Raw genomic sequence first — 23,246 nt, 5'->3', positions numbered from 1 at the left:
CGCCGATCCCGAAAAGCGTCCGGTCCCGGCCCCGGCCCCGGCCCCGGCGGCCCCGCCCGCCGACCCGGTCCCGACCCTCCGGGCCCGCCCCACACACGGCCCCGCCCACGACTCTCCACCCAGGCCACGCCCACGACCGCGCCCCTTCGGTAAGCCCCGCCCCATTGATAGGCCCCGCCCCTGTTATCCCACAATCGAGGCCCCGCCCCACCGTGTACTCTGGCCCCGCCCCATTACTGGCCCCGCCCACAGCCCCCCTCTTGTCACAGCCCCTGTCCCAAAATGCTCTCCCATAGTGGTCCCCTCCACCGCGCCCCCAAGCTCCACCCCAACACCCCCACAGTGACTTCCTCCCCAGCCCGAGTCACTCTACACCCCCAATCCTCGGCCCTTCCGGGGTCTCCCCACTCTGGACACTGGGACTGTTCCCCCACTCGCGTCCTCCGAACTCGCCCCACTCCTCCTCGCACCCCAAAACCTGCCCCCAAAGGTCGCCACGCGCCCCCTGTCCCCGACCCCCCAGTGGCCAACACCTGATACCGACCCATGGAGCCCCGGTACAGCCCCCGCCGATGTCCGCTCCCCCGCCCCGCCGCGCTGCCGGCCGGGCTCGGCTGCTCGCGCCAATTACCGGACAATTGGGGCCCCCGGGGCACCGTCCCCCCCCTGCCCGCTGCCAGGGCTGGGATCTGCCCGGGCCCCGGGGTCCCACTGCCGCCGCCGCCCGGGGCGGCCGAGCGCCTCGCCAATTAGGTTAATGGGGTTGGCACCGGCACCGGGAGCGGGGAGCACGGTGCGGCCGGGAGCGAGCACCACTCCGGCCTCAAGAACCCGCGTGGGCGCCGATTGCGGTCAGCAGAGCGATTGGACCCCCGCGTGTCACTGGAGGGGGGGGATCCGTGCGGGGACAGCGGGACGGGGCGGGAGAGCGCTCCCCTGTGTGCCGTGATGCTGTGTCCCCTCCACTCGGCCCCACCGTCCCCCGTGGGGCGGAGGCACAGCGTGCCCCCGCGGCCGAGGTGGGAACCCGCGGGGCCGGGGCTTTCATCTGCGGCGGGCCTGTCGCCGTGCCAGCCGCGGGCAGCCCGTGCCTTTGATGTGCCACTGAAGCGGCATTGTCCGCGCCCCGCTGGCACCATCGCGGCCGGGAGGACCAGGGGGAGCGCGGGCACGGAGCCGCTCCTGCCCCTAATGGGGATGAGCACCCCCCGGATTCGAAATGGGGATGGGGACACGGGCACCTGCTGCTGGGTGCGGAGGGCGGGGCGTGGGTACCCCTATGGAGTACAGAGATTTGAGCACGGACACCCCCTGTTCCCCAGCGGACATGAGGACACGGACACCCCCTACCCCTAGCAAAGACAGAGACCTGGACTCGGGCACCCATCTCTCCCCCCTAGCAAAGATGAGCACCCCACAAATGGACATGGGACCCAGAAACCCCAGTTCCTTTTACAGGGACAGAGGTGGGGACATGGGCATCTGCTGCACCCCGAAGAGGTGATAGAGATGCAGCTGCACTCTTTCACCAAAGGAGCTGAGGCTGGGCTCGTGGACGCGGGAGGGTGGCAAATGGGGCAAGGCGGTGGCATCCCAAAATGTGGTGCCAGTGACCAGCCGAGCGGCAGGCACGTAGCAGACTGTCCAGCTGGGCTGGTAAGTGTAGCCCTCCCATCCCTGGGTCCAAAACTGCCCCCAGCCTGGGCCCACTGCTGAAGAAGAGAGCAAGCAAGGACAGCCGGTGACACTGTCCACCTGCCCCTCGCCGGGGCACGTCCTCCTTCCTGCACCCCAGGCAGGACAGGGGATACTGCGGCGGGGGGCATCGGAGGGGTATCCCCGGGGGCAGCCGCTGCTCAGCACGGGGGTGCAGTGCCCTTACGCGGGGCGATCCGTTCAACCAGGGCTGGGCTGGCACAGAGAGTGGGGACCCCCCGCCCCGGACACCCCACCTTCCCTTCCCCCGCCTTGTCCGCTCGGCCGCCCCCGGCTCGCTGCCCGCCTTTGAAACCTCCGGCGGGGCTCCCACGCCCAGCCCGGGCCCCCCGCGCCCGCAGCCACCGGTGCGTTCCCACCCGCCCGGGGCCCGCAGGAGGGAGGGTGGCGCGGCCAGGGCTTGGCGTGAAAATGATCAAGGGCCGCGGGCAGCGCCGGAGCGCAGCGCCCGTCTGATGCTGCCCGCCCGGAGGCCTCGTCGAACAAAGGCGGCATTGAGGCCCCGGCTGCGCCCCCCCCCGCGCCCCCCGCCCCGAGCTGGCATCTTGGCGCGACATTAATGAACTCGCCTGTTTGTGCTCCCCCGGCCCCTCTCTCCTCCCACCGCCCGGGGGGCACCGTATATATCCATCCCTCCTTGCCTGCCTCGGGCATTTCGGGGGTTCCCCCCGCCTGCCCCCCTTTGCCCGCCCGGGGATGGAGCAAAGAGGGAAGAGGACACGGGACGGTCTTCTCGGGGTCCGGCTGGTCCCCCCCGTGCTTTTGCTGCCGCTGCTGCAGCTGGTGGGGGGGGCTCCCCTGGGCCAGAGGCTGTACCCCATGCCGGCCAGCATCCTGCAAGGTCAGTGGGGCACAGGGACGGGGGGCGTCTTTGCGGGAAAGTTTGGCTGCAGATGGGGTGGCTGTAGGAGATGAGACCCTTGGGTTCACTCTCAGGTAGGGTGGCAGCACAAGCAGGATGCCCAGGTTCTTGTCAAAACCTCCTAAAACCCGGGGCATGCCTGCGCTGCTTGGACTGAGTGTCAAGTGCTGCCAGTGGCACTACGGGACACAGGGGATGCAGAGAGCACTGTGGTTTATGCCCTGTGGCACCAGCACTCCCTCTGGCCCTAGTACCTGTGCCACTCCCAGGGGACAATCTGCCAGGGCATGGCCAGCAAGAAGGTGGCACTGCGTGGGTACAGATGGTACAGAGAGGGGCACACGGGGGTATGCACACATAGGGCAGGCACAGGGCACACACATGGGCACATGTAGGAACATGCAGACACAGGCACACAGACCCTGGTACACACAAGTGTGCACTCAAAAGTGTACACAGAGGTACACATGTGGGCACACCTGCCTGGGTTCACACCCTGTCTCCATGTAAAACAGGAACACAGAGACCTGGGCAAACACCCAGGTGTGCATGTGCCAGCTCCAGCAGGGAGGTGACACTGGTGGCAGTCACTCTAGGCAATGTCAAAGGGTGACAGGCCATGACCAGCCTGACACTCACTGTGTCACTCACTGGCAATACCAGGGCGCAGGCACCAGGTGGGCTGGGGGCACCCCACGGCTGTGGTGGGGGGCAGCGATGGGGCTCTGGGGGTCTGAGCACCCTGCGTGTACCCATCAGCACTGTCAAGCCGGGGGACGCTGGTGCTGGAGGCGGCACTGAGGAGCGCACTGCTGGCACTGCAGCGGGCCCTGTCTGAGCAGCAGCGGCAGCGGGGTGCCTGCGGGCTCTGTGCCCCCTGCCTCTTCCCACCCTGCGCCAACATCACCGGCCGCTGCCCACGTGAGTCATGACCCCATTACCCCCACTGCCCTGCCCTGTCCCCAGGAGACCCTAACCAAATAGAACCCAGGATCCCCAGCCAAACACAGCTCAGGGATCTTTTCCAAACACCATCCCATGCCCAGAAGATCCTGCCAAAACCTGCACCCATGCCTGGAGACTCTACCCAAATATTTGGATGCCTACATCATTCCCTAGAAATCCTATCAAAATGACACCCCAAGATCTTACCCAAGCCATACTCATCCCCTACAGGCTTAACCTAAAGGCTTTTACCAAAACAATACCCAGACTCCTGAAATATATCCCTAACTGCTAACAACCCTGCCCAAGCAGTTCCCATTATATCTAGATCTTGCCCAATCACCTGGAGCCCTATCCAAATCATTGCCTGGTCCCTTGTGAACTTTTCAGATATTCACCCCAGAAACGTACCCCAGTACCCAGAAGACCCTACCAAAACATGCTGACTCCACAGCCTATCATGTTCCCTTCCCACCCATCCCAAAGCAGAGACAGGGGTGGCCTGGGCAGAGGAACACAGGGAGGACATTTTGATGCCAAGCCCACAGCCCTGCTGTCCTTGCAGCACCAGCTGTGCCCCCTGCCATGCCCCCCAGCTGCCAGGCCCTGCTGGATGCCCAAGCACTGCCCGAGCTGCCCCAGCGCAACTGGGCACTGAGCCAGGCCTGTGCCCCCTACCAGCACCTGTGCCCACCTGAGGGGGCCCTGCACACCTGTGCCCTGCTCAGCGCCCAGCTCTGCCGCCACCGCCTCCAGGAGTGCCGTGAGTGGGCACCCGCACCCCCCTGGCTCCTCCCGGAGATGGGAGACCCTACAATAACAAATGGGGTATCCCCAGGGGATGCTTCGAAGAGATACGGGGTGACAGAGGATGTTGGGATGGAGTGGGGAGATGGTGGAGGTGGGGGTATGATAGAGTGATAAGGTGGTGGATGGAAGGCTGAGAGATGGAGCTGGGAAGGGAATTCGAGATTTGGGGTATGGAGGTATTTGGAGCGATGAGCAAATTGGGCTGGGCTGGGACACTGAGGGGCAATGAACAATCTGCGGTGGGAGAAGTGGGCAAGGGGATACTGGGGATACTGAGTCACTGGGGGTGATGAGCACCCCCTGGGGTGGTACAGGGATGTTTGTTCGGGCTGATGGGGGTCTGGGGGCACTGAAAGGATCTGGAGCGACTTGTTGACAGTAGGGCTGTGGTGGTGACTCCGGGTGGATGTCTCCACATGCCATGACATCCTGTCCCTGCAGAGACGGTGGCCGCAGCCCCGAGTCCTGAGGCGGCAGCGGAGGCGGCAATACCAGGTGAGCCGGGGCGGCCCCGCCGTGCCCACGCCACCCCCCCACCACGCCGGCGAGCGCCCCCGGCCCCCGGCTGCCTGCTGGGCCGCGGGGCAGAGGTTAGCGTCGGCAGCTGCCGGGCTGCGGGGTGCCCCCGGCCCTCCTCCCGCTCGCCTCCTTGAGCAGGATGAGGCTTGACAGCGCGCCCGACGCGCCTCATGTCCCGCCACCCCCTCCACCTGCCACGGCCATCCCCGGCCACCCGAGCCCACCTGGGAGACGGGGTGTCCAGCAGCCGGCCTGCAGGACGCCCCTGTCATCCCGACTTTGTCTCCCAGGGAGCTGTGGGCGCCGCGGGGTCCCACAAGCCAACGGCACAGCCCCCCGAGGACGGATCATGGGCGGCAGCGTGGCCCCGCGGGGCGCTTGGCCCTGGCTGGTGTCGGTGCGGCTGCACGGGGAGCTGATGTGCGGAGGGGTGCTGGTGGGGCGCTCCTGGGTGCTCACGGCGGCACACTGCTTTAGCGGGTATGGTGGGGGCACGGCAGTACGGGGATGATGCCCTGCAGAGGCGGGCACGGGGAAGTACCATCACTACCATCACCCCTGTAACTGGCTGCCCCCCACACCGCCAGGAACCGGAACGAGCTGGCGTGGACAGTGGTGGTGGGCGACCACGAGCTGGGCAAGCCGGGAGCAGGCAAGCGGGCAGTGCCCGTCCGGCGCATCCTGCCTCACCCTAAGGTCGGTGGAGGTGGGCACCACCCCCACCTCCCTGTGCATGCCCCAGGAGCCCCCACTGACATCCCCACATCTCCTTCCAGTTTAACCCCAAGACGTTTCACGGGGACCTGGCGCTGCTGGAGCTGGCGGTGCCGCTGGCCCCATCACCCACCGTCAGCCCCGTGTGCCTTCCCAGCGGCTCCGCGGAGCCCAGCCCCGGCACCCCCTGCTACATCGCGGGCTGGGGCTCCCTCTACGAAGGTAAGAGACTCCGTGGAGTGTTCCCCCCTGTGCCCTCTCTGGTGCCCAGCCCCAGCGCACCGAGGCAAGGCAGGGGGATGTGAAAGAGAGAGAGATGTCCGGGCACAGGGGACCCTGTAACGGGTGCCTTGCCTGGCAGAGGGACCAGCAGCCGACGTGGTGATGGAGGCACAGGTGCCCCTGCTCAGCCAGGAGACGTGCCGGGGTGCCCTGGGCAAGGACCTTCTCACCAGTGCCATGTTCTGTGCTGGGTATTTGTCTGGAGGCATCGACTCCTGCCAGGTAACACCGTGCCTGAGGGACTGTCAGCACCCCACTTCAAAAATCCCTCACACAGTGACGGGCATGCACACAGCACATCAGTATGGCTGGGGTCCCAGCCCAGCCCAAAGCACCGGCATTTCCCCTGCAGGGCGACTCAGGGGGCCCGCTGGCGTGCGAGGACCCCACTTCACACCACTTTGTCCTCTACGGTATCACCTCGTGGGGTGATGGCTGCGGCGAGCGGGGCAAACCAGGAGTCTACACCCGTGTCACTGCCTTCACAGACTGGCTGGATCTCCAGATGGAGTGTGAGTGCTGCTGGCCACACTGCAGGGAGCACAGAGATGCCCAGGGGGTTTTCAGCTCTCATGGCAGGTCTGGTTCTCTCACAGCTGTCCCTGGCAGCCGAGAACCGAGCTGCTTCGACCTGCTGGCCGTGGCACAGCTGCCCCCCGAGCAGCAGTCCTCGGAGCGTGCCCGTCTCTGCGCCTTCTACACCGGGTCCTGTCGGGCACCTCAGGGCCGGGCCACCTGTGCCCGTCTGGCCGAGGAGACCTGCCATGCCAGGACAAGGAGATGTGGTGAGCTGGGGGTCATGTCAGGGCTAGGGTGTAGGGAGGGACCCTATTTCTGATGTGGGGGCAGGGTCATGTCTCTCCCTCTATGCCCACAGAGCTGCACTCCTATGCCCAGACCTTGGTGGATCTCTTGCACCGGGCTGGGGACTTCATCCGAAACCAGTTTGATTTCTCCTTCCTCACCCGCACTCTGCCCCAGCTCCTGGGCAAGATCTATGGGCACTTCTTCCCTCCCCGTGTCCGCAGGGATGCCCCAGGTACTCCCCCAGGCTGGACCACCCCATGCCCACTTGGGGTCCTCCCCTATGCTGGTGGTTGGAGCACCAGCAGCCTGCCCTGCCTTCCCAACAGGGCTTCTCTATCCCTCGTCCTGTCCTTTTCTTGTCCCCACAGGCCTGCCTGTAGCAGGGGGCCAATCCAGCCCCACAGCAGTGGGACCCCAGACACCCCTCCGCAGGTGAGGCATGGTGGGCCACAGGATGAGGGGCTAAAGAGGTTGGGGAGGTGGTTGAGATACTGGTGGCCACTGACATGCCATTCTGGGGACAGCCTGAAGCATTGGGATCCTATTCCTGTTGCTACCAAGGCACTCCCCCAGGGTGCCCAGGTGGGGTGCAGAGGGTGGCATTGCCCAACCAGTCTGAGCTTGCCCCATTGTACTTCCAGGTGGGGGGGCAGGTGGCTGCCCCCCTTTGCAGAGCTTTTTGGGGTAGTGGGACCCCAGCTGCAGGACTGGGTGGAGGCTCTGAGGACTGTGGCAGGGGGCAGTCACCTGGTGACAACACAGGATAGGGAGCAGCTCTCCGGGGAGATACAGCTCTTCCTGCAGGTATGTGGGGAGGGACAGGCTGGGAGAGAACCCCTGTCCTCCTGTGACTGGGGCACCAGGGACCAAACTCCTTCAGTTCCCCTGTGTCCCTTCCTGACATCCCTTGGGTCCATTGTCCTCTGTTCAGTGCAGAAATGGCAACTCTCACTTTGCCATCACAGAAGGGGCATCTCACCCTCCCCAGATGAAACCAGTGCTCTGAGTCCAGCCAGTGCAGAGCCAGCCATGGGTCTGACCCTGCAGCTTAGGATCTGACCCAACACAGCCACTTGCATGTCACCAATGCCCTGTCTGACACCATGTCCTGCACTCTGCCACCATGCACGTGGCTGTGCCCACGGGTGACCTGTGGGTGCCCCATCACCCGTCCTGTCCCACTCTTCCCTTCATCAGGGTGAGGATGTGGTGGAGGAGATGGTGGCACAGGGACGAGCCTTCCTCACCCAGCTGCGGGCAGAGATGGACCTTGGCACCACCCTGGAAGCTATGGAGCCACAACGGGCATCTGGAGAGCTGGCAGGGACCCTCGTGCCAAGCCATGAACCCCGTGAGCCTGGAGGGACTGGGGACAATGGGACAGCAGGGTGTCCATCCACTGGCCAGTTTTGTGTCCGGCCAGTGCCCGCCGGCGTTTTACACCTCTCTCGGTGGCAGGGAGGAAGAAACGTGAACTGGTGCCCACAGAGCTGCCCAGGGTGGAGGAGGAAGAGGAGGAGGATGCAGGTGTAGGCAGAGGTAAGCTCCCACAGATACTAAGAGGTGCTAGGTATCACCAAGGGAACGGTGCCAAGCCCACCCTTGCACCCCTGTCTCAGGGCTGTCCCATTTCAGTGGGACGGTCTTTTGCTATATTCCCCCCCTCTGCCCACGCTCCCCTGGTGTCCCCAGAGCAAGAGTGCTCCTCCCTGTGGTGGGCAGCAGCACGGTGCCCCCAAGATTGATCCCTGATGTCCTCTCCATGTCTCTCCTGCCTGTCCCGGGGGGTGCAGCCTGCCCTGGCCTCAACGAGTCGGCAGTGCGGGTGGGCGCGGTGCGGGACCTGTACGCCTGGGTGCTGCGGGTGCCCGAGGCAGACCTGGCCATGACCTTCCAAGAGGTGAGTGCTCCATCCAGCCTCTCCTGGCCACACACCCCGGCAGCCAGGCAGTGCCATCCCCCAGCCCGCCACTGTCCCACTCTGCCCATGGCTCCCCTGGGACTCATGGTGCTGTTGTCTCCCCACAGATCCTGGTGGACTTGGGCTCCAAAAACACCAAGGGACTGTACCGGGCACAGGTTCGGGCCACTGTAGGGGGCCGCCCCACAGCCTTCACTGGCCTTGTGGGGCTGGAGAGTGACACACTGGCTCGTAGCATGCCTGGCCTCGTCGCTCTGGCACTCGAAGCACTGAAAACCTAATGGGGTAGTGTGCCAGCATGGGAAGAGGGCACTGTGTCAGGTGTCCCTTATGTCCTTCAAACACACTCCACTCCCAGTCTTAGGCTCTTCCACCCGTTGTCAGCAATTGTACCTCAGTCTCTCATCCCAGCAGCACTTCCTTACTTGCCCAGGGCAATGGGGCCCTGGTGGGTACCTGAAGCATCTCAGCCAGGAATCACAGTCCTCCTCTCCCCTGGAACCCCCACACTGGCAAGCCCACCCTCACCCCATCTTTCCCAGGGGCACCTGAGCTGTTATTTATTTGTACAGAGAAGGTTTATTTTTCAATAAAGAAGGGCTCTATTTTCCACTAGCTGGCGAATGTGAAGCGAGTGCTGTGCCACACAATGCTGGCAAAGTGGGTGACAGTGGATGGACTTTCCATGGGAGCTATGATATCCCATTGCGTCCCCCTTCCCATCCCCCTTGTACTCTGAAGTGATGCCTCCAGCCTTGGTTCCTGCTGTGCCCACCCTGGCACAGACTCCCCAGCCCCTTCCCCAGGGGTCAGACACCCTCCTGACCATGCAGCACCCACAGCACAGCACTGGTGCTCACCCTGGTGACGCCCCTCAGGGACCCACATGAAACCTCGATGCAGGGGCCAAGCGTGCCCAGGGTCACTGGTCAGTGGTGGGTGTCAGCCCTGGGTGCACCCACTGGTGTTTGGCACCAGTGGGTACCCTGGGGACCCTGCTGTGGGGACCCTGCCACTCCGAGCAGCACCACAGGGACTGCTGAGCAGCAGGGAAGGGACAGCTGCTCCCCATGCCCAGCAGTGCCTGTGCTGTGGTGCCCAAGCTCAGGGTGATGGGCTGACACCCGTGGGGCCAGCAAGGCCAGCTGTGCCTGCCCATCTCCCCTTCCCTGCACGTGGGGGAGCCGGAAGAGAGGGGTTGGAGCAGCTCTCTGGTGCCGGTACCCTTCCCCCTCAGCACCTGGCACCATCCATCTCCCACTCCCTCCGGCAGCCGGACATCCGCTCAGCCAGGCCAGGCAGGGAAGCAGCCAGGGCCTGGCACGGCGTGAGGGCACCGCGGGCACGGCATGGGGAACCTGCTGCAGCAGCTGGCCCTGCTCGGGGCACTGATGCTGTCGGGTGAGCAGGGTCTGGGTCATGGGGTGCCCTGCTGCTCTGCTGCATGGGGTGCCCATGGGGTTATGGGTCTCCTTGATGGGTTTGGAAGGGGATGATGGTGGCAGGGTCCAAACTGGGCACCAGGGTCCCCAGGGCTGCATTTTGGGTATTACCTGGCAGAGTCGGCTCACTGCGTGTCCTTTGTGCTTCCTTCCTGGCTGTGCCACCCAAACCCATGCCCCTACCCGGGCTATGTGCTGTCAGCGCAAAGTGTCATTGTATCCATGTGTCCCTGTGAGTGTCTGTCTGTGCTGAATCTATGACCACGTGTCCCTGCACACACTGGGTCCATGTCCATGAGCCCATGTGTGTTCTGTGTGTACAGCCACCTACGTACACAGTTCCAGCACGCCTGTATCCAAACATCTCGTGCCTGTGTCCCTCTCTGTGCTGGGTTTGTATCTGTGTCTATGCCCACGTCCTTGTCCCGTGACCATGTGTGACCATGTTCTCCCACGTGTGTGTCATTCCTGCACTGCTCTCCTGTGCAGCACAGACATGCAATGTCCTGGCCTGTTCCTCTCCCCTCTATTCTTATACCACCCTGCCCTTGCCAAGCATCCTAGGGGGTGGCACTGGGCCCAACAACCCCTGAGCCCCCTGGTTTGCCTGACCCCACACCCCCAGGTGGGCTCTGTGTGAACCACGAGGAGCGGCTCATCCACCACCTGTTCGAGGAGAAGGGCTATGACAAAGAGTTGCGCCCTGTGGTCTCCACTGATGAGGTTGTGGATGTCTACCTGGCCCTCACCCTCTCCAACCTAATATCACTGGTGAGTCCCAGTGGGCAGGGCCCACTGTGGGGTGTCCCTCAGCCAGGCCTCACTCCTAGGGCTGGTTGTGTGGGGGGGAACCCTGAGGGTGCTGTCACAACGCTGGCTGGCAAGGGTTGGGGATCCTGGGCTGGGGGGACACCCTGGCCTCTCACTGCCCCATGTTGCTGTTTGCAGAAAGAGGTGGACGAGACCCTCACCACCAACGTATGGCTCGAGCACGTGAGTAGGGACAGGTGTCACAGCATCAGTTGTGCCACTACCGGGTGGCCCAGCCTGGTGAGGGAGTGACCTGAGGATCCTCCCCTCCAGGGCTGGACCGATTACCGCCTGCAGTGGAACAAGTCTGAGTTTGGGGGTGTTGAGGTGCTCCGCCTGCCGCCAGACATGCTGTGGCTGCCAGAGATAGTCCTGGAGAACAAGTGAGCTGTGCCTTAATTTCCCCTCCCAATTCTTCTGAACTGTTCCCAGTGCATGTCCAGGACTCTCCTGGCCCCTTCCCAGCCGTGCCGTAACTTTGTCTCCCTCCTGGCACAGCAATGATGGGCTCTTTGAGGTCGCCTACTACTGCAACGTCCTCATCTACGACACGGGCTACGTCTACTGGCTGCCACCCGCCATCTTCCGCAGCACCTGCCTCATCAACGTGGACTTCTTCCCCTTCGACTGGCAGAACTGCTCCCTCAGATTCAGGTGCTGGGTGGCTGGGTCAGGCCAGCAGTGTGGCCATGTCATGCCTGGGTGCCTGCTGCTGCCAGCACCTCCCCTTGCTGTTGAGGTGCAGCAAGATGGGGGTCTGTAGGTGACTTGGTGGCCTAAGTCCATCATGCTGGAGGTCAGGGTGGGTTGAGTGTGGGTACCCAGCAGCCCCTCACTGTCTGACCCCCTGGCTGTGGTCCAGGTCGCTGGCATACAGTGCCCTGGAGATCAACATACACTTGAAGACAGACAGTGACCCAGACACAGGGAGGTCTTACCCAGTAGAGTGGATCATCATTGACCCCGAAGGCTTCACAGGTAATGCTGGTGCTCTCTGTCATGTCCTGTGGCAGTGGGACACCCTGTAATGGTCAGGGGTGGGAGGGGGCATTCTGGAGTAGGGGCACACTGCCATGGAGAAACTTCATTACCTGGAGCTTTGGCATCCTGGCACTCATTCCACCTTGGAATGCTATCCACACCCTGAGGGGGGAGACTGGTGCTAGTGGACGTGGTAAGGACCGTCATGGCAGGTGTCCCCCATGCTGTGTGTTGTCCCCTGTGACCTGGCAGAGAATGGGGAATGGGAAATCATCCACCGCCCAGCCCGCAAGAACATCTACCCTGACATTCCTCTGGACACCACTGAGCACCAGGACATCACATTCTACCTCATCATCAAGCGCAAGCCGCTCTTCTATGTCATCAACATCGTCATACCCTGCATCCTCATCGCCTTCATGGTCATTCTCGTCTTCTACCTGCCCGCTGACAGTGAGTGAGCCCTGTGGCATGTGTGCCAGCAATGGGAGCCACATCCATGGGGCACCTCTGTGTCCCACACCTGCACCAGGCAACACCCCAATGCCCAACATAAGGACATCCTAGAATTGGAATATGCCCATGTAGAACACCATCACCCCAGTCAGGCATCCTGGCAGAGGTGCACTTGGGTACAGGATATCCCATGCAGGACCCCAGGGTATTCCCATAACAGAAAACTCCTTATTGGGGCACTGTATCATGGGACACTGGAAGGGCAACCCTGGCACTGGGGACTCTGCTAGAAGTACCTGGGGCAAGGTTTGCCCTGAGCTCACCTGTTCTCCAGGTGGTGAGAAGATGACCCTGGTAATCTCAGTGCTCCTGGCCCAGTCTGTCTTCCTCCTGCTGATCTCCCAGCGCCTGCCTGCCACTTCCCACGCCATCCCCCTCATCGGCAAGTGAGTCCTGGGCACCACTGAGTGCAGCGGAGACATTGTGGAGTCCCTTGGGGCCAGAGGGCAGCTCTGCCTGTGCCCAGTCCCTGTGGCAATGCCAGCTCCAATGCTCCCTACCAGGTATCTGCTTTTTATCATGCTTCTGGTGACAGCCGTTGTGATCATCTCCGTCGTGGTCCTCAACTTCCACTTCCGCACCCCCAGCACCCACGTCATGTCTGACTGGGTCAGAGAGGTGAGCGGGGTGTGGGCTGAGGTGGGTGCACTGGTGGGTGCAGGGGTCACACTGTACCCCTCAGAGGGCATGGGACAGCAGAGCCCTGGCATTGCATCTGTGCCAGATGGAGTTTGTGGGCAGAAAGTGGGGACAAGGTAGCAACACACTGGGGAGGTGGCCAAGGGACATGACATTCCCTCTTGTGTCCCAGGTCTTCCTGGAGAGCCTGCCCCGGCTGTTGGGCATGACACAGCCGACCGAGAGCCCGGCGGGCGCCCCGTGCATCCGGCGCTGCAGCTCGGCCGGCTACATCGCCAAGGCAGAGGAATACTTCAGCGTCAAGTCCCGCAGCGATCTCATGTTCGAGAAGCAGTCGGAGCGGCACGGGCTGACCAGCCGCATCACCCCTGCCCGTGAGCACAGGGACAGAGGGAAGGGTGGCAGGGCTGGGGTCTCCGGGGTTGGCAGCCCTTCGGAGCCCGTCTCACCACCCCCTCTGATCCCTAGGCTTGGTGCCGCTGGGCATGGACTCAGGCGAGGAGCAGCCCTACGAGCACATCAAACCTGTAATTGATAATGCCAACTACATTGTCAAGCACATGAGGGATGAAAACAGCTACAATGAGGTAGGACATGGGCCCTGGAAGGGCAGGGGGAGCTCCCTGTGCCCACTGTGCCCCCACACTGCCTGGCTCCTGGCTCTCTCCACAGGAGATCGACAACTGGAACCGTGTGGCCCGCACCCTGGACCGCCTGTGCTTTTTCCTCATCACCCCCATGCTGGTGGTGGGCACCCTCTGGATCTTCCTCATGGGCATCTACAACCACCCACCGCCACTGCCCTTTGCTGGAGACCCCTATGACTACCGGGAGGAGAACAAGCGCTTCATCTAGGGGTCTGTGGGGATCCCATGTGCCAGCCTCTCCCCCACCTGTCTTTGTTTGGGAAAATAAAGCTTCTTGCCATGGGGCACTGAACTGGTGGCTGCCCTCAGTGTGCCCCAATGGGGAACAATGCCCAGCCTGAACACTGTGTGTGTCCTGAGGAGGGTGATGCCCACCCAGGGAATGGGTGTTGTTGGATGGCCTGAGTGTGGTGGAACCCAGCTGTGGCCAGAAGGGGTGTGGTGGTACTGGCCCTGCTACCTCTGTGGGCTGGGCACTTGGGGCAGGATCGGCTGGGGAAGGAGTTGCCCCCCCCAGCATGGCACCATCCCCTGCAGACCCACTGCGGCCGGCAGAGATGCCATCAGTGCCCACATTTCTCCCCTGCCCCCATGATTCCCCCATCCGGACCTACAGTGTCCCCCCAGCACACTCCATCCCACAGTGCAAGGCAGGGGGCCCGGAGAGGTGTCTCCTTCCCCAGCTCAGCAGTGGCATGCCAGGGCTCTGGTTTCAGGGGACACCTCTGACGTCCCCCCACCGGCAGTGGCCCAGGACAGCTGTCACATCCTCTTCACTGAGCCAGGAATCTCACCACACCCCCACACCCCCATCCCCCCCTCCCCGTGACCCTCCTACACAGGGGCTGGAAGGATTTGAACCCCCGGGGGAGAGGGGGGGCATGACTCCCCAGGCTGATGTGATGGGACTTGCCTGCCCCTTCCCCACCCGGTATTCTGGGGGCCACTACCGCCATGGCAGGGACAGGATGTGCTGGCAGAGGGGCACCCACTCCCATAACCTGCAAAGAGATGCACCCCTTTATGGGAGACACGGGGAACCCAAGGACAGAGCTCATTTTGCCCCTTGTCCCAGTCCCAACCTCTCCGGCACAAAATGCCAGAGGAGCTTCCCAGCAAACTGGCATCGCCCCACCAGCGGGGGAAGTGGGTGGTCACGCGTCCCTCCCGGGCCCCCGTGGCTGTTGGGAACAGCTGACGGTGGCAGGGGACAGCTGTCCTGTCCCAGCGGGCGCCAGGCCCAGAACACGTCAGCGCAGGCGGCCGAGAGGAGCACCAGCCCCTGCGCCCACGGCACCGCCATGCGTGGCCACGGCTTCCTCCTCGTCCTCTGCACCCTGGCAGGTAAGATCTGCCCGGCCAGGGAGAGGCCTGGAGGGCACCTGACCACTCCCCACCTTTGCACCTGGGGGTTTGTCACCGCTGGGAGCCCAGTGCCAGGCACCGTCCCGCCGGGCTGTCCCTGTGCTGGCAGCCCACTGCCCCCGTGTCCTGCCCTGGAGAGGTGCCCGGGTGGGCTGGGTGAGGGCGTGCCGGGGACACAGCCCTGCCTGCGCGCGGGGCGCCGACGGGACTGTGCGGATCGTGGAGCAGAGCGAACACGCCCGCAGCAACACGCGCCTGGGCATCCCTTTCCCATGCACCCTGTGCCTCCCCCCTCAGCATATCAGGTCTAGGGGGCATCAGTGACCCCACTGCCTTCCCCCCGGGGTGTCACATGGCGTGTGCCCTCCCAGGTGTGAGCTGCAGGAACCAGGAGGAAAAGCTGTTCCAGGACCTCATGTCCAACTACAATCAACAGCTGCGCCCAGCCCGGGGGAATGAGATCATCGATGTCTCCCTCAAGCTCACCCTCACAAACCTCATCTCCCTGGTGAGAGACCCTCACAGGTACCTCCAGTGGGACAGAATTTGCCCCCACTTGTGGGGCAGAAGGCAGGGCACTAAAGCCATGTCCCTCATCCTTCCCTGCCAGAATGAACGGGAGGAGACCCTCACCACCAACGTCTGGATCGAGATGGTGAGACCCCTCCCCTGTAGGCAGGATCATGCCCAGCTATGTTTGCATATCAGGGTAGCACCCCATGAGGGGCTGGCACTGTAACCTGCACCCTCTTTTGTGGGCACCTCCAAATGAGCCCATTTTGTGGGCAGCATAGCACAGGCAGTTCACAATCTCTTTCATCTTGGGGGCAGCATGACCCCTCCTCCCTATCTCTCCTTCTCCCAGCAATGGTCTGATTATCGCCTGAGCTGGGACCCCGAGAAATATGACAACATCCAGCAGCTGCGGGTGCCCTCCACCATGGTCTGGCTGCCGGACATCGTCCTGGAGAACAAGTAGGAGACAGGACAATGGGGACACATCCCCACATAGGGCTGGCAGCTACCCCCCAGGCATAGTTGGGGGCTGAGCCCATCCTTTTCCCTCCAGCATCGATGGGACGTTCGAAATCACCCTCTACACCAACGTGCTGGTGTCCCCTGATGGCAGCATCTACTGGCTGCCCCCTGCCATCTACCGCAGCGTCTGCGTCATCCACGTCACCTACTTCCCCTTCGACTGGCAGAACTGCACCATGGTCTTCCAGTGAGCATAGGCACCATGGCAGCTCCTCCTGGGACGCAGGGATTAGCGTGGGATGCCCACCTTTGCCCCTGGGGAGATAAGTGCCACCTGCCTATCCCCTGTCATTTAGCAGGAGGCACCACGGACAAGCCAAGCACCCCAATGAAGAGCTGGAGGTGGCCATACAGCCCGTACAGCTTGCTGCATGCCAGCCTGTGCCACCACCTCATCTCTCCCCAGGTCCCAGACGTACAGTGCTAATGAAATCAACCTGCTGCTGACAGTGGAGGATGGCCAGACTGTGGAGTGGATCTCCATTGACCCCGAGGCTTTCACAGGTAACACTGCAGCCACAGCCACGGCACAAAGGTGTCCCACCACAGGGGACATCCAGCAGGTCTGCTGCTACACTGCTGGCTGCCAAAAGCAGGGCTGCCGGGACTATTAGCAGCTCCCACCATTACATGGGCACTTAAGTTATTAGTGGAAGCAGGAGTGTGGGAGAGATTTGTTTTTCTAACCCCCCCAGCTCGAGGTTCTTGCAGCCTGGCAGCTGCTGCCAGAGAGCACCGCTCCTGCAAGCTTGATTGATGCTGGGAATGTAGCTGTCATGGCCAAACAATGACGTTTTCCATCACATTTTAATTGCATATTGAAGGAACAAAATGCTTTTTGGGCAGCGAGATTTATTTTTTCATTACCGGCCTGAGTTGCGATCTTGACTGGGGAAAAATCTATCGCTCCTGTGGAGAGCACGAGAGAGCGGTGCACTGTCACCCAGTGTCATGCTTGGCTTCCCTCTGTGGCACTGTGAAATGGGGAGATGGGGGGACCCCAGCCTCACAGCTGTAGCCCTGGGAGCCTCCAAAGGGTTAAAGGTGTCCCATATTTGCCCAGCTGCCACACACAACTGCTTTTTGGGGTATTTTGCCCAGGCACCATGGCACGTTCCACAGTGCTCATCTCCCTCACAAGTGGCTCTAGCACTGTGCAAAGCTTGGGTGCCCTGTGGGGCCCATGCCAATCACCAGTCCTCCCCTTCCTCCCTGGACTGGGGGGCTGGAGGCCCAGCACCCCCATGGGACTCACCTGGCACCATCACGATGCAGAGAACGGCGAATGGGCCATCAAGCACCGCCCCGCTAGGAAGATCATCAACTCAGAGCACTTCACCCCAGATGATATCCAGTACCAGCAGGTCATCTTCTATCTCATCATCCAGCGCAAGCCACTCTTCTACATCATCAACATCATCGTGCCCTGTGTCCTCATCTCTGCCATGGCTGTGCTCGTCTACTTCCTGCCCGCCAAAGGTACAGTGGGACCGTGCCACTGTGGGAATGGGGATGTGCAAGGGGACAGCAGCACTCCAGGAAGGGCTTCTTGTCCCCTCTGTGCATGGGGACCATCAGAATCATCTCTCACCCACTCCTGTAGTACTTGGATTGAGGGAAGTGTGTAAATTTCTAGGTATCCCATAGTTAATGCCTCAAGGCAGGACTTGTCTAATTCAGCTTTTGGGTGGGGGTTTTTTGCCTTAGGAGGGCAATGCCCACTGCACTACCATGTGCCAAACACTGCCTTTCCCCCTCCTTGGCAGCGGGTGGGCAGAAATGCACTGTCTCCATCAATGTTCTCCTGGCCCAGACTGTCTTCCTCTTCCTCATTGCCCAGAAGGTGCCTGAGACCTCCCAGGCTGTGCCTCTCATTGGAAAGTAAGTGACACATTGGGATTGGGGTGCCAGCCCCCTTGTCACACTGTGCCAGCAGGGTCTCAGGTGCTGTGGTGCAGACAGTGCCTAGGGACAGGACCTCGGTACAGAAATAACCCTCAGCCCAGATGGGGCTGACACAGGGCTACCACTTGCCCATGTTTCACTGCCTGTCACCAGCTTCCACCAGCAGGAGGGCACAGAGAAGGACTTTGCATGACCACAGCTTGTGACCCAGCAGCCCTACTGAGGCTCTGTGCCCCCTCCCCAGATACCTGACCTTCCTCATGGTGGTGACAGTGGTGATTGTGGTGAATGCTGTCATTGTCCTCAACGTCTCCCTGAGAACGCCCAACACTCACTCCATGTCCCAGAGAGTGCGCCAGGTACCTGCCATCATCCCCCTTCCCTTTGTACAGGGGGGAATGGGATGGGTATTTGGTGATCAAGGCCATGTCCCTTGCAGAGTAAGGTGGCAGGCATGCCTTCCTCTGAGTGCAAGTCCTGGCACAAAGAGAAGGCCCCAGATGTCCCCAATAGACCAGACTGTGCCACCAAGCCACTCCCAACACTGGGGAGCAGCAGGTGCCAACATTCCAATAGCACCATGCTCCAAGCAATGCCAGGGAAACCAGTCACACCCATTGGGTGCTCTGGGTGGTGTGAGGGGGACAGATCCCCACAGGTGACACTGTGCCCAGGTGTTCCTGCATCTCCTGCCCCGCTACCTGGGCATGGCCGTGCCAGAGGAGACCCCAGGGCCTCCGCGAGCTGTCCGCAGACGCAGCTCCCTGGGGCTCATGGTGAAAGCTGATGAGTACATGCTCTGGAAAGCCAGGACCGAGCTGCTCTTTGAGAAGCAGAAGGAAAGAGATGGGCTGATGAAAACTGTGCTGGAGAAGATTGGTGAGTGACCCCGGGGCATTGGCACCTCCCCGTGAAGTTGGGCTTTGTGCCAGGTGGCTGAGCACTTGCTGATGCCCGCTGTGCTGGCTCTGCTACTCGTAGGACGTGGTCTGGAGAGTGGCAGTTCCCAGGACTTCTGCCAGAGCCTGGAGGAGGCAGGTCCTGAGATCCGTGCCTGTGTGGATGCCTGCAACTACATCGCCAATGCCACGCGGGAGCAGAACGACTTCAGCAGCGTGAGTCAGGGCTGAGGGGAGAGGGATCTGCATGGGGGGCAGTGGGCACAGCCCTCACCCTTCTTGTGCCACTGGCAGGAGAGTGAAGAGTGGATGATGGTGGGACAGGTGATTGACCGTGTCTGCTTCTTCATCATGGCCTCTCTCTTTGTGTGTGGCACTGTTGGAATCTTCCTCGTGGCTCACTTCAACCAGGCACCTGCCCTGCCCTTCCCTGGGGACCCCAAGCAGTACCTGCCACAGTGATGCTCACAGGTGCCCACCAGCCAAGCGGTGGAGATGGGGGAAGGAGGAACATGGGGTGTTCGTGCTGTGCTGAATGTGGAAATAAAACCCTCAAGCCTTGCAAGCCTCCATGGCATCTCTGCTCTGTGCCCACCTGTCTCAGAGGCAGGCTGGCCACTCACCTCTGTGGCTGCACAGTCCTGTGGGATGAGACACAGGGAAACTGGAGCAGAGTCAGACCTCTAACGGGCCATGCAGCAGTGCTGGCAGCAAGAGCCACATTACCCCACTGCAAATTTACAAATTCCAGCCCAGGACAAATGGGAATACTGTCGTCCCTGCCATGGCAGTGGGGCAGGAATCACAGCTACAGCTGCCCATTCTGGGGCAACAGTGGAGCCATGGATGGGATTTGTGGCAGCTAATTCTTCCCTCAATTTATGCCCTGACTTTGGGTCCTGGGGACAGCTGAAGTGCTGTCCCTTGATCCCTAGTAAGCAGCTTGAGATGGAAAGACTGGGCCACCAGGCACTCAAACACCCTCAAGGATGTGTGCCCTATGGCATCCATCCTGCTGGGAGCATCAGCACAACTCCCTCCCCCACCAGCCTTCCTTGACCTATGGGATCATCTCTGTCAAGCACAGCCCCTTCCCCCATCCTAGCAATGCCACATCCCCCTGTGCCCCTCAGTGACCTCTGGGGCCCCCTGGCTTTGTCCCTGCTGGCAGGGGAGATGAGAGAGGTCAGCCTGGGAATGGTGGCAAGCAGCATCTGCTCCTCTGTGATCCAGCTCATGTCACCTGCATCTGGCTCCAGGACATGCATCAGCCTCCTCACAGTCCCAGCACCGTCTGCCTCTGCTGCTGCTGGGAGAAAACCAGTTGGTTACTACCCACAACTGCCCCTGGCACTGCCTGACAGGGGTGAGGGCACTGTGGGCACAGATCGGGGAGGGAGGAAAACACACAGCAGCTGAAACATCACTTCTTGGGTGTCTGCAGCCTGGTCATGGCCCAGAACCACTCAGGACTCTGCCAGCCTGCTGCTGCTTTCTGCAAGGTGGCTTTTCCTGCCCTATCCCTACGAGATGTGTAGTGCCCACAGCACCAACACCAGGTGAATATGGAGCTCCCAGCTGGCACCTCGAAGGAGGTGGGAATGGTGCTCACTCCTGTCAGGCAGGGGTGCTCAGAGGACCTTAGCTGTGTCCTGCCCCCTGCCTGGGTCACCTCCCATGGCCATGACCCAGGTGCGGTGACCAGGTCCTGGGGCACTGTACTCCTGGCCACAGTCTTGCTGGTAAGTGATGGCACTGTGCAGCACTCCTGTCCTGCCACAGCCATGTACTCCCAGTGGCTGAAGGGACAGACCCTCCTGGCCCAGTGTCCCCAGCCCTGTGAGGGCCAAGAGCTGCCATAAGCTGCCCAAACCAGAGCACGAGGCACGTCTGCAGCCCCCAGGCTCTCTGTCCCCAAGAAGATGCATAATTAATGAGCTCTGGTCTGTCTTTGCCTGGCCATTTCCCATTGATTACTGGGTCCCTATTGCTCTGCTGCCAGTCTCCAGGGCCAGGTACTGTCACCTGCTTCTTACCACTCTAGGGAATGTTGCTTCTTCCAGTGAGCTCAGGCTCTAGCATGTCCATACAGCACAGGTGGAAACGGATGAGCTCTTCCAGCCTGCTAGGAGCACATAACTGAGATCACACTCTCCACCATCTCCAAGCAGTGGTTTTATGAGCTCTCAGGAGATCTCTGTGGTTTATCATTCCAGAGACAAGAACAAAAGCAAGAGCTGTGTGTCACAGATCTTGGGCAGTAGATGTGCCTTGCAGGATCTGGCGGGGGAACACCTTGTAGGTCCCTCTGAGGTTATGGGGCGAGCGCAGTGAGAGGAAAGGCTTCCTCAGCCCAGTATCAGCCTCCTGTGCTCACACCCCATCAAGAAGCACTAAGACAAGGCAGCATCATCCTCCAACTGCTCCCCTCCACAGAGAGAACTCCTTTCTCTCTGTGGACTGGGAAGAGCCATCAGCCCCCATCAGACCAGCTGCAGCCAAAGTCACCCAGGGCCCATGAGCCCACCACAGCTCAGCATCCCCTTGGGAAAGAAGAACTCAAGGGAATGCTTGTCTTTGGGCTCCAGGGCTCAAAGTTCTTTCAGTTTCTCCAAAGGCCACTTTGCAGGGATTTAAAGTTCAAGGGTGTTCAAAGTCTTTGGGATAACAAAAGCAGGAAAGGTCTTGACTCACTGCGGATTTGGGGCTCCCAGGGCTAGAGGCTTCCTTCCTGAATGAAGAGGATCTGAAACCTTTTTGTAGAGCATGACAGAAGCTCCTTCCCTTCACAAACAACCTCATACCGGTGTTTTCACCATTCTCATTAGCAGGACACAGACCACAAACCAAAAGTCCACTCAAAAACCAGGCTGGCTCCATCCTCCTCCAAGCTCTAGGAGGCCCTTCATACTTGGCACTGATCAACCAATGCTTTTTTCCTGACCTCAGGAAAAGTAGCCTTAAAGAGGACAAACTCCACACCCCACTCATTCTCTTCAAGGCTGAGCAAGAGGAACCTCTGCTGAGTTCCTCTAAATCTCAACCACAGGGGCAGTGGGAGGAGAGGAACAGCCTCCCTGGGACAGGCTCTTCCACAGCTCACTCACAAAGCGTATTTGAGGGCGAGCACAGCAGGACCACAGCATTTTCAGATTTAATAGCAAGCCTGCACTCATCAGCACCAGCTTAGACAAGGGGCATCAGAGGCGAGAAGTGGGCGAGTACACGAAATAACAGAGGTGGACACGACGCACAGCTGGGCACAACAGGACTAAAGCCCTAAGTGATGTCATCTGCAAAAAGCTAAATGTGCTGAGAATAAAAGGAACCTGCAGCTAGTATTTCAGCCCTGCCTTGTAAGGCTATTTTTGCTTAGATTGCCAAATGTAATTGCAACTAAATCCCCCCTAACAAATACTGGAGAGCAGCAGGGGAGAGTTGTATTTAAAAGGAATCTTAAGTAGCAGCCATAGTAGTACCTGTTCACAGCAGGGAAAAGAAACCTTGTCTGGAAAAGAGCATTTGGGTGAGAGCTGGTGACAAGTGCCAAAAGCAGGAACAGGACCGTGGGTGTCAAGAAACTTAGAGAGGGATGCCACTACAGCTTGGGGAACAGCCCTGCTCCCTGCTCAGCCAGGTGCTAACTGCCTGACCATGGGGAGCACTTAATCATTGCTGTCAGTGCAAGAAATGTCCCTAGAGACAGCCTAGAACTGACACTCTCAACAAAGAAAACAAACCCTTCAGAAGACTGAATATTTTAAACTGTTTTCTCTGCCAGTCCTGGCTGTTTTCTATCTAGACTTCAATAGTAAGACAAGGAATTTGCAATTGGAGTCATGAGGCTGAATGTCTCCCAGGCCCCAGGGCTGGTAATTGTCCCAGACACGGGCTGCTGGTTCTGCAGTCACGAGCAGATTGGCCCAAGCAGCCCCTTCTCCTGGGGGACTGCACAGAGCACATGGGGCAGGAGATGTGCCCCATCACTGGCCACAGCTTCCCCTCCTGGGTCCAAGGCAAAGGCTCCATTAAAAATGAAAGGCAATTGTGCGATTCCCCAAGGAAAAGGAGAAAAGGCTGGAGCTGTTAATGAGTACAATTAGTGTTGTAGTCAAGCAGAATCAGAGGAAATAATTAGCTCCTATTGTTTCCGTGGCATCCAAATTGCAGCCATGCTGGCTTTCCAGGCAGCAACCCATCATTTGAGGCTCACCTCAGAGGACAGGGGGTCACTCCCAGCCCCTCTTCTGGTCACAGCTGTCACGCAGCTATGAGCAGCAGGCTGGGCCATCGCCCTCTTCTCCTAAACCCACTGGGGGCCTAGTTTCCCAGGTGGCCAGAAAACTTACAAACAGCAGTGCACACCAGAAACAGGCTTGGCCCTGAATTCAGCCAGTGCTGCTGGTTCTCCATCGAGACAGAGCGAAG

At 60.6% G+C, this 23,246-nt stretch overlaps 3 protein-coding genes across 3 annotated transcripts; all 3 read left to right on the top strand.

The window, feature by feature from the left end:
• The first annotated feature begins 2,412 nt into the window (after positions 1-2,412).
• PRSS56 (serine protease 56) lies at positions 2,413-8,857 on the top strand. The gene is made up of 17 exons (XM_053986697.1): positions 2,413-2,557; positions 3,338-3,499; positions 4,089-4,286; positions 4,775-4,828; positions 5,143-5,332; positions 5,440-5,548; positions 5,629-5,788; positions 5,928-6,070; positions 6,201-6,360; positions 6,445-6,633; positions 6,726-6,887; positions 7,024-7,087; positions 7,297-7,459; positions 7,853-8,006; positions 8,114-8,194; positions 8,449-8,555; positions 8,684-8,857. The coding sequence occupies exons 1-17, from the start codon at positions 2,413-2,415 to the stop codon at positions 8,855-8,857; spliced, it is 2,415 nt and encodes an 804-aa protein (XP_053842672.1).
• Positions 8,858-9,925: 1,068 nt separating this feature from the next.
• CHRND (cholinergic receptor nicotinic delta subunit) lies at positions 9,926-13,840 on the top strand. Its single transcript, XM_053986521.1, is given in 15 exon segments — positions 9,926-9,977; positions 10,318-10,387; positions 10,389-10,452; positions 10,455-10,578; positions 10,581-10,789; positions 10,967-11,011; positions 11,102-11,211; positions 11,327-11,482; positions 11,691-11,806; positions 12,062-12,262; positions 12,600-12,711; positions 12,829-12,943; positions 13,137-13,338; positions 13,433-13,551; positions 13,637-13,840. Coding segments are annotated over 15 exon segments (1,878 nt in total). The 3' UTR covers positions 13,820-13,840.
• An 867-nt stretch (positions 13,841-14,707) lies between these two features.
• CHRNG (cholinergic receptor nicotinic gamma subunit) lies at positions 14,708-19,366 on the top strand. The gene is given in 13 exon segments (XM_053986363.1): positions 14,708-14,770; positions 14,772-14,955; positions 15,348-15,484; positions 15,587-15,631; positions 15,842-15,951; positions 16,046-16,201; positions 16,421-16,518; positions 17,290-17,493; positions 17,781-17,895; positions 18,164-18,278; positions 18,594-18,798; positions 18,901-19,034; positions 19,113-19,366. Coding segments are annotated over 13 exon segments (1,734 nt in total). The 3' UTR covers positions 19,281-19,366.
• The last annotated feature ends 3,880 nt before the right edge of the window (positions 19,367-23,246 follow it).

Source organism: Vidua macroura, chromosome 10 (genome assembly GCF_024509145.1).
Source record: "Vidua macroura isolate BioBank_ID:100142 chromosome 10, ASM2450914v1, whole genome shotgun sequence".
In the NCBI taxonomy this organism is placed as follows: Eukaryota; Metazoa; Chordata; class Aves; order Passeriformes; family Viduidae; genus Vidua; species Vidua macroura.
This window is presented reverse-complemented; position numbering and strand designations above follow the sequence as displayed.